This window comes from Solenopsis invicta, chromosome 2 (genome assembly GCF_016802725.1).
Source record: "Solenopsis invicta isolate M01_SB chromosome 2, UNIL_Sinv_3.0, whole genome shotgun sequence".
In the NCBI taxonomy this organism is placed as follows: domain Eukaryota; kingdom Metazoa; phylum Arthropoda; class Insecta; order Hymenoptera; family Formicidae; genus Solenopsis; species Solenopsis invicta.
This window is the reverse complement of record NC_052665.1, coordinates 15,795,520-15,806,894: the sequence shown is the minus strand read 5'-3', so window position 1 is coordinate 15,806,894 and position 11,375 is coordinate 15,795,520. Positions and strand designations below refer to the sequence as shown.

The 11,375-nt window shown below is 32.7% G+C and overlaps 1 protein-coding gene across 1 annotated transcript; it reads right to left on the bottom strand.

Annotated features, from left to right (window-relative positions):
• Positions 1–3,987: 3,987 nt before the first annotated feature.
• On the bottom strand, positions 3,988–9,927 carry LOC105200669. The gene is given in 13 exon segments (XM_026131195.2): positions 3,988–4,460; positions 4,630–4,846; positions 5,113–5,174; positions 5,176–5,274; positions 5,356–5,662; positions 6,015–6,225; positions 6,528–6,720; positions 6,888–7,112; positions 7,259–7,465; positions 7,915–8,093; positions 8,716–8,862; positions 9,693–9,816; positions 9,910–9,927. Coding segments are annotated over 13 exon segments (2,205 nt in total). The 3' UTR covers positions 3,988–4,244.
• Between the last annotated feature and the right edge of the window lie 1,448 nt (positions 9,928–11,375).

Genomic DNA, 11,375 nt, shown 5'->3' with positions numbered 1-11,375 from the left:
TAACATTAATAATTGAGCCAATTAATTTTCTATAGCTAGAGAATGAGAGAAAATTAATTGGAGATTTTAAAACCTTTTTTAGGTGTGATAAATTATTGATCATAATAATTAATTGATTTGATTATAATAATTAATTCTATTATAATAATTTCTGTTTGCAAAATTTTTCAAAAACAGTGCAAATATTTTTATAAATCTAAATGTTTAAGAAACGACTACAAACGTATATTAAGGTTTTCTGTTTCGTAAGACTTGAGTTTGTTGATATTTTTAGCAAGCAGTAAATAATAAATAGCCGAGACAAGATAAATCGAGCCAATATTAATCAACTTTAATTGCCGTACTTCAGAATTAACAAAGTTTTTACTGAAATCAGATCTATTAATACCAATGTAAATATCTAGAAATGTATCGGTCATTTGATCTATTTCTAGTACCTATCTTTTGTCTACAAATATCTTTTGTCTACAATCTTTTAAAACTTTTACAAAATTATTTTCAACAAAACCTTTTTTTAGACGAATATTACTGCTAAAAACATCAGCATCAATGCAAAATAGCGAGTCTTAATGAACATTTACACTCACTTTTTAATTAAATGATTATAAGATAAAAATAAAAATAGAAAGGATAAACAAAAATGATATCTCAAAATATTGTATAAGTTACCTTTTACATTTAAAAAATCTAAAAGAGCTTTTATTTATGTTGAAAGATAATAGACATTTTTTTATAAACTGCAAAACTTCAAGTAATCAATGCAGTAATGTATAAATGTCCGCACACGTCGATACGTCGTTACGAGAAATGATCTTGAAAATACGGGAAAGATATTTTATGATGTATGTAGCATGGACGATGCACGGGGACAAGGAACTAATGAGACATCGCGTCACGAGAGGCCGACGAAGATGAATGAAATTGCCCCTGTCTCTCGTGCGGGCTACTCTTCGGGACCGTAGAAACGCGATCGATTCGCAGTAGGCGGGTTTTTTCGCTTGATGTTCAACGCTCCGGACAATCGTGCGAACCGCCGTATCGCGAATCGTGTATTTCAAAGAACGTAACATGAACTGGGCGAGACGTAAAAAATATCGCCTGGTGAGAATTTCGGCCCGAATGAGAGTGCACAATTTCTCGCAGAGTACGATTTCAATGTCTATCCTACTTGGCACATTGAAAAATTAGAAAATTAAAAATTAACAGAAAACTCACGATGATATCTGTTGCTACACGAACTATTTTTGAAAATTCAAAATGACTGTTGTGTTTTGTATAATTTAAAATTGCAGAATAACGTACCTTGAAACTTTAGTTTTCACACAAGTTCAATGGAAATACGAAAAGCTCGAGAATTTTTAACATACTTATAAATGAAAGATTTTAAGAATTTGTTGCGTACAATAAAGTTTGAATAAAATTTTGGAATACACTTTAGAGAAAAAATTCCTAAATTTTAACAAGTATTTAAATTTAAACATTTATTAAATTTAAATATTTAAATTTTATTAAATATTTATTTGCATAATACTAATAAAATATTTATTTACGGTACATAGATATTTTTATTCTATAAGAAGAAACGATACATGAATTAAATTAATGGTTCTTGCACTAAATAAATATATATTTACATTTAAATATTTTATTAGTACTATTTGAATAAATATTTATTAAAATATTTATGAAAATATAGTCAATTTTCCTTTAGTGTACTCTCATCGTAACACAATAAAATATGTTGAATTTTCGTCAATCAGCTTCAAATAGTTCAGTGAGAGAGTTGAATGCCCTACCTTGTTGAAGACCAAATCTTCTGGACACGCGACTCTGCGAGGACCGGACTCTTCGCAGATGATGTATTGCAAGCAGTCCAGGGGGTAAGGCAAAGTGATCCAGGGGGTAAGGCAAAGTGATCGGCGAATCATCCTTAACTTTCGTGGCTGGACACTTCGGGGTTTGACATTGAGACGACAAAGACGCTTCGAAGACTCCAGCTGGTGGTCCAGCGATGGCGGAAGCGATGATCAGGCAAAGCAACGCCATGAACTTCATCATTTCTTTATTATGCTAGAGATCAGGTATTTCAAATATAAAATCAGCGATGCAGAGAAACAAAAGTCAAAGGATCTTCTATTTTTGCAAGCACCGAGTGCTAACAACGACGTTCATCATGTATTTTCTCTTGGCATTTAAATCTATTGTAAGGAGCATGGCGACAGCGTGACTTTCTATCTGTCTAAAATATTCTCCGCCAGCAAGATGTACGTGCTGGCAAAGCTAATGTGTGTGCTTCGCCAATTCCTATCATCTAAAATGTAGCCGCTCCTACTTCCTCAGAATGGACGTCGTAACCAATACTTTAAATGCAAGCGCGCCGTTGACGTTTACCTAAGCTTCACTCGTTTCACAGTAAGCCTCGTATACATTTTAAATTTAAGAAACTCTTTCTAAGTACAATTAGTACTTATTTAACAGAAAATGAATGTCATAAAAGCAACAATAAAATAATAATAATAATAAAATTATTATTACATTAATTTGCACTAATTTAAATGTAAATAGAAAAAACAATCGTGGCAAAGGCTTAATTTTAACTTTTTTTTATTTTTCATATTAAATAAAGTAATTAGACAAATTATTGTAATTAATTAATGACAAATATTAAATACATATTAAAAATAGCTAATAATAAATCTAAAAACTTTTTACATCAGAATTGTATTGGTGGCGCCATCCATTAGCGAATGAGAAAATAATTCGATAGAACAATGTAGCTACAATTTTATCATTTTTTTTATTTTAAAGGATAACATTGTTTATGACAAATCAATTTTATAAAATTATATTTAAAAAAATTGATGTGTCATCAAATCGTTTATGATACCTTCTTAGAATATCACTTAATACACAAATTTTGTATATATAATGTTATCAATTTTTGACAGTAAACATATTATAAAAAATTTTTATATTTACTTTATTCTATTTCTGTGTATAATTAAATAAAACATAAATAGTTTTTTAATTACTACTATATGTAATAGCTTGACACATTTCGAAGAGATGGCGTTGTATTACGGAATTGAAGCTAGCAATTATAATTAAAGAATTTAATTAAAGAGATAACTAATAATCTGTTAATAAATAGTATTCTTTATTAAAAAATGCCAATACTGTTAAATTTGATTTCTTCAATTATTAAGATTAAGATTAAATAAATAACAATTTTTTGACATTTAATTAGATCAACAATTTCAAGAATATAATATTATTTAAAAACAATTTATTTACTTATAATAAATTCAGAATAAATTCTATGAAAAGAAAAAATTAGTCAAGTTGGTTGCGTTAATAAATTAATAAAATTATGAAAGAGAAAAATCTCACCTTATGATCGACGTGAAGGCAAGTGGTCGAAAATCAAGATTACCACGATCTACGCGAGCTACCTCCTTCTTATACCTCCACAATCTGGATTTAAGAAGCAAGTTTGAAAGTCGGATAAATTTACATGAGGATCAAGGTTTGATGCACGGGTGAACACAAAAAGGAGTTATCCTCGAAAAAGCTGGTCCGACAAGTTTCATAATTTAAATAGGCAAACATGTTCTCACAATAATATCTCATCTATACTTATCTGTGCTCTACAGTTTTAAGCTAGACAGTCTAAATATCATCAGTCTACATCTCAATCAGCAGACAATGTTTCTTAAATATTTTTCTTAATATTTAAAAAACATTGCAGTGAAGAATAAATATTTAAAAATACATTTAAAAAATATTGTCTGCTGATTGGGACGAAGAAAAGTACTCGAAATATTGAAACGTTCTATAGAAGGCATTTTATATTAATTCTGGCTATATTAATTCTGGAGCACAATTTTCGTATTTATGAAAAAGTTTGCATTATATTTTCGTGCAAGTGTCAAGATTCTAGCTAATTAAATAATCATGAAAAGTTTTTTTTAAAAAAGGATATTTTGTTTGTTCAAAGATATATTTTTCACAGCACCTTAAAAATATATGTACGAATAATAAAAATTAATGTATAGAAAGTATCTCGAAAATTAGGTAACTCATTTCTCTGGCACATAAATATTCAACGGATGTTCGACTTGAAGCGTCACGTGTTACAACTACGTAACAATTTCACCTAAACTATTTAACGTAATGTACATTACGTTGGTGGAACAGCAAAGTGTTCTCAGTTTTTTAATTTACAGCCGTGTCAGCCACGTCTTCTAAAAGAGTGAGATCTTTTTGTTCTCTTGTAACAGGTGCAAAGCACGCAGGAAGGCTCGATAGTTGAACTCCAAGCGGCCGCTTCTCTCAATGGAGAAGCACTTGTGGACGGCGTCCAACTCGTTGCTATTGATAAGCTCTAACATTCGTCTGATCGATAACGTTCTAAGCAAATATCCCTTGGAAACCGTGCCGATATTCTCCTTATCGTAGTCCTAGAGAAAAAAAGAAACAGAGATGAAATCGCTGCCGCTCTCCCTCATGGAAAAGACATGGAAAAGAGAAGAAAAGAAGATAAATCTCGAACAATAAATGATTGTGTGTCTTCACATCAATAGTATCGCGTACGTTAGCAACGTTATAATTTGTCGCAGCTGAACTCACTTTGAAGACCTCCTCCAGGTTCGGATTCCGCACTTGGCACAGTTTATCCATCGCGATTGCTACCATCTGCCGTTCGTCAAAATTCAGGAAGGTTCTGACGCTCGCCTCGGAAGGCACGTGTTGCAGGGGGACTACGAGTGGAATTTTTTCCAAACCCGCCGTCGCAACGGCTTCTTCCATAACTGCCGCGAATTTCGTGTACTCAACGAAGCCGGGTCTACAGAAAGCAGCACGGTAATTACGATGAGAACGCGAGGTACAAGAACAAATATTTAACGACGACAGTGATTTTATAAAATTAAATAATTTTTGTAAGAAGAAAGCAAATCCATATACAGTTTTGAAAATAAAATTTGCTTAAGATTTCGATAAACTGAAGATTTCTTTCTTTCTCTCTCTCTTTTAATTTTATTCCTATTTTTACACCCCATTTTCCTATTGACTAATTATTGAGCCATTATTTTCAACATTATGTCTCCGTACTTTAGAGACGCCCGAAAAACTTTCGTAACCGTATCTACTTCCGCCTCTATCTACTTCCGCCTCCGTCAAGCCGCAACGAAGCTGATCCAGACTCCTAATAAAATCAAGCGTCGAGATGACAAGCTGGTTGTGCCTGTCGTATTGGCTCATGAATTCGAGGACCTGCGCGCAGAGAAAGAATAACGAATCAATTCTGACTTAATTAATTTTTTTTTCATTCAATTAACGACAGGTATAAGTTACATTGATTCTTTCGCGCACGACTTTAGCTTTAATTTTAGCCAAAATCAACACGATGTTGGTCTCGTCCTCGTGAGGCTCAAACGGCGGTTTTTCGGCGTTGAGCTTCTTCTTTTCCTCCAACATGCGAAGATACAGAGGCTCCGCGATCGGTTGAAGCTCCAGCTCCTGCAGGAATTGAATGTAATTGAAGCCCAAATCGTCGTTGTACCTTTGCTCCAGAGCGAACACTTCTTCCGGTGACAAGAGTATGGTCGCCGTGATGAGGACTTGTCTCAATTGAGCTCGCGCCACGTGACCGCAATTGTGTCTACGAAAATGTTCCAATTAGTTTAAAAATTAATATCTTTTTAGCACCATTAGTGGAATATTTTAACTAAATGGTACAGTATATTTTATTCAAATGGTAAACTATTTAAAACTATTAAGCAATAAATATAATGATTTTCAAAGCAATTTTAATTTAAGACATTCTTTATTTTTTTATTCCAAAAGTATATCAATGTATCAAATAAATTATTACGTGCTGATTGTAATAAAATTAGTAATTGTAATATTCTTAATTACAAATTAGGTATAGAATGTATAATAAAAAATTCTTTATTTAAATTTTCTCTATCAATGTCAAAATAAACCATTCAATTATTTAAAGATCTGTATACTTGTCGTAATCCTTGAAGAATTGCTTCAAGAAAATTCTCCTCTCTTCGACTCGCTTCCTTACCCTCTGCAAGATATCTTCGCAAAGATCTCTGACACTCTTTGGCTGGCATTGCCAGTTCAACGTACCCTTACGAGGTAGCTCAACTATTTCTTGAGGAGGTGATTCCACTTTTAGGTCTGGCAATTTGTCGAGTCCCTTCACGGTGAAAACTAAATAATGGTAATCATTAAAGTAGCAAAATGTGAAAATGGTAGCACAAATAAGAAGACAAAAATGCTACCTTTCAATTACTGCATTCTCATTATGTCTTTAATTAAATCAAATAATTTTTATTCTGTTTTAATAAAATAATTAATTCAGATATTGTTATAAAGAAAACAATAAATTTCAATAAAAATTTCATTTCACCTTTCTAAAGAAAAAAATTCTGTAATTTAAGCAAGAGAAGAATTTGTTTCCAGTATATATCTCATTGATAGCTTTGCATTTATTATAATAAACGATACTGCACCCCGATCTATATCATCCTCGAACGCGCGCCAACACACGCGATCGGGATCATCCTGATCCTTGTAGAGCGCGATGAGGGCATCGATTTCCGGTTCGACCAGCCAGAGACGGCCCAAGAACGATATCTGCAGCGCGTCCAGTGCTTTTCGAAATTGCGGGATGGTCACGCGACCGACGTTCAGATACTCGAAACCCTGTTGGCCCGAATCGCTTAATTGTCAATCGACGGATTAAACCGTTAAGATCGCGCTCATGCGATAAGCGGCGAGCCCGAGCGTTGAAATAACGCACGCGTGTACGAGATCTTCGTGCATGCGTGATAACGCTAATTAGACGCGCTACATAATTGAACCGCGGAAACCTTGAAGAACTCGTGGATCCGTATGCGCCGCTCGAGAATGTGTCTCTGGATGCGTTTCACGACTTCCGGCGTAGGCATCGTCTCCCTCGTACGTCGTTCCGTCACCGGATGGAACACCGTTTGCTTACCGAACACTTGGCTGGGCGTGATCTTACCGATTTCCGGTCGCGGGAGCTTCGGTAGCTCGGCCGTAATTATTCGACCGGGAAATTGATCGAGCAACTCCTGCAAAACGGAGCAGAGAAAGTGAAAACTTGGCATATGGTCCAGAGAACACATGTTACTTTCCAATTTCTTAAATATGCGTAATACGTGCATGAAGAATATGAAAAAGCGAAAGAAGAGAATTGAGCTTCTATAAGTAATAGTACCTCACTCAGATTTGCCATTCCATGTTCGTCCAAGTAACGTTGGACGTCATCGACAGCCTTTAGAAACGCTATGTAATTAACAGTATAAGCATCTTTGGCAAATCTCTTTACGAGCAGGCGAAACTCTTCGGCGGCTAGGACGATGCCCAGAAATTTTAAAATCCGACCGAAATGGGCGAGAGTAACCGTGCCGAAATTCTTCGCGATCTACGAAGCATCTTAGAATGAATTAAAAATGATTAAAAACTTTCCTATCATTTTTATTAAACTAATAAAAAATTTATATATATATATATATATATAATATATTTTTTTAATTTAATTTTTGTTGTCTACTTTTAATACATTGAACAGACTTAGTCCTTTTCAGAAGTAAAAATACCCTAATAATGAAAGAATAGATTCAATGATACTTTTTAACACAATTTTTTTTTTAAATTAAATTAAAAAATTGAATAATTAAATAATTATTTATTAAATTAAATTTAAAAAAATTTAGTTAAAGATATTTATTTACTATAAGTAAATATATAAAATATCATAGATTAGTATAATTATTTTGCTTATCAAGAATGTAACAAAATGAAAGGATTAAATTACGGATGTAATAACATCGCAAATCGTAATGATACAAGGATGAAGCATGTCGAACGTACCAGTTCGTAATCTTGAAAGTACGGCCGAAGGATAATTTTTTGTTTGCTCGCTAACACGGCGATCTGAGTGATTATCAAATTTAATTTTCGTGTTTCTGTGCCGCTTAGGACATTTACATGCAGCAAATCCTCCCATTCCAGACCAGTCACAAGAGCTTTATTTTTTTCAAAATCAGGAACTATAAGAGAAAGGTGTCGCGGAAATTATTCTGAGAATCCCACATGTTTTTTTCTATCGATTCGATCATTGAATCGCTCTATATCAAACGCGTGTCAAAGATAAATAAGTTATACTTAATAAAACGCACACAAAGTAAAATAAATAAAAAAAGAACGTTATATGTCAAGAAAGAAAGAAAGAAAGAGAAAGGAAGATAACAAGAAAGAAAGTAAGAAATTCTGAATGGTTTTATAAGAAATTGAATGTCAATATTTTGTTCATTAAATTATAATGATAAAGCTTAGCGTTGTATCATGATAAATTAAAAAGGAAAAATTAAAATTAAATCTTCAATTGGTTTCAAAGTGAAACATTTGCTAGTGAAATACATTTTTTTCTCGTTAGATATAATCTCTTTTTCAAGCTGTCTTTGGTAATGTTAATCAACCTTGGAAGCTCGCTTAAGCAGATAATTTAGTGTTTTGCTTTAAAACAGATAAGATTTTGACATTTGCCGTGTAAGCCGTGAAAACAAGATTATAATTATCGAGAATTTTCTTCGTTTTCGAGAAAACGAGATTAATATTTTGAGAATTTTTTAAAAATATATTATAAAAATACATAAAAATAATTGTTTATACCACTGTCGTGAATAACTTCGCAAAATTGCGAGTAAAGAATCCGGCCGTCCTGAATTCGAAAATAATCTGCCAAGTCGCAAATCTCTTTATCCGATAAACCAATCACGCCTTTCAGTGGTCCAGCCAAAACCGAGATAAATTTGGACTCTGCGGGTTTAATAATTTGATTAGTGAGCCGTAAAGTAATCGCATATTTTAGATACATTTAACATAAATTATTCAGACGTACTTATAGTTAAGTTTTGAAACAGATTTGTTTTTCATTATCATACTATCAGTATTTTATTTAAATCAATGAATTGTACAACGTGAAATTTATTAGGCAGGTACTCCAAATAATTTCATAATTTAAAGAAATTTAAATTATTTTGTAAATACAAATTTTGCAATACTTAAAATAAAATTCTTATTTTTAAATTTATTTCTTAAAATTGTAAGATACATTTGAATATTTACACCGTCCTATATTAATTTCTTGTAATACAGAAATGATTATCTACAATTTCAAACTTAAAAGTTGCGTTCAGCAAAAAAAGCTTTGGAAGATTTTTCTATACATTTAATTTATACATTCAGAATTGATAAAAATTAACGTCAAAAATTTATTACAGAATCGTATGTACTCATTTGCACAGCTGCTTTTTCTGCTGAATAACTTTTACGTATTAAGATCTAGACATAAAAAAAATATATAGACATAACTTATGTACATAAAGTTACACTTTTCAATCAAGAAAAAATCGACTACGTGCCGTTAATGGAACATCCGGTAATTACGAAATATTCGGCCAATGCGAAGGAATGATAAATAAAAAAAAGCTGAATCAATAAGCATCCGAATGGAAGTAATTGCACGAATTATCTCGACGACCTTCCATTAGATCAAGCGTCCAGAAATAATCGCTCCCACTCAACAACTAACTTTAGAAGCACCAGAAACGATTGCTCGTCTCGGTGCCAATGTCCGATATTTATACCTGATATTAGACAACGTTTGTCGGGATCCAGGGGCTTGTAATACTCCCAGAGATCGAGTCCGACGCGAAACACGGCGGCTCGTATCTTGTTGCAAGTACGCCAGACATCGTGCAGCTTCAGAACCTAAAATCGCTCTTTCTATCAGAGTGCTCCGGATAAATCCCATGCGCGAATTTCCCATCACCGGAAAACGGCGGAAAAAGCATCCGCTTTTACCTTCTGTTCCTGCGGCATGTTTGTAACATACTCCTTCCGCGGATCTCACGAGAATTTTACGCGACGCAATGAGATCGCAATGAAATCAATTATTCAATTTAATATCGAGACAAAAATCGATCGCGATGAAGCAATGTGCATAGGGTAGTAAAAAAATAAACTAAAATAAAATTTACGATATAATTATTATAATCTCTTACTCGACAATATAACTGTTATACATACGTAATGTGTGTCATATAACAATTACATTGTTGAGTGGGAAATTATAATTATATACAAACAGTTATATTATAACTGTAACTTGGTGTTTGTTATTTAATTTCTAATTTATATTTATATTAAATTTATATTAAGAATTTTGTTTTTTATTCAAGTTTTATATGTAATCAAAGAACGCTATCGCTGCACAAAAAGATACTATTGTTTTATTTATATTTTTTTGTATATGTAGAATTGGAAATACAACTTGATTGCACCTTTTACAATTATACATGTAAAATATAAAATTTTATACAGACAAGTATATAAATTTATATTATTATTAATATTATCAAGTTAATATTATTTATATTATTATTTATTATATCTAATTTATATCTAATTTATATGTAAATACATTATTATTTATATAAATGAAAATTTTAATTGAAAAAGAGTTGAGCATTTTAAAAATTAAATTTAATTAATCAGTTAAATTTTTCTAAATTTCCGGAACTCTTTTAGAATAATAATATTACATGAAAAAATTAGATTTTTCGAGAAAAAGTAAGTGAAAAAAAATCAATATTTTCTGAATTACTACAATACATTCGACATACGATCACATACGATCGGCAGATTATAAAAAGATTTCATCCTCAGACGATTAATACTGCACTTACAGTTTTGACCAACGCGAGATAAAGGCGAGCGCTTTCCAAGGTAATAGCGAGTGTGGTAAACTTGTACAGATGGCGTTACTCGCGCCAATAGCAGTGCTATATTCAGAAAAACACAAATTCGCCAATGGAACAACAAATACAGATGTTTCAGCCGGATGTTCCACGATCTACAATACGATAAAATCTACTTGTCTCAAATTCTAAAAATTATTTGATCGACTTTTAGGGCCAAACGGATGCATGAAACGTGCTGGAAAATTCCAGAGAAATGGAGTGGAGGCCTTGGCAGTGATCCTCCATTGGTCGAGGACTGAGAACAACGTCTTTCAACGATCTCATTGGATATCTCTCCCTCCCTCAGTCGCATGACCGAAATTTTCGATGCGTATGCCGCTAAATCCGTCTCTTCTCTTTCGTCCCCTCCTTCTGCCCCTCTCCGGCTTCTCGCTGATGACGCATTCTCTAGCCATCGATCCGAACGCAACCAGGAACGTAAGAGCTAGACTTATTTTGGCTATCGTTCAATTTTTTGTTATAGCATTTTTTTTTTTAATTTGCCGGATACAAATAAAATAAAACTTT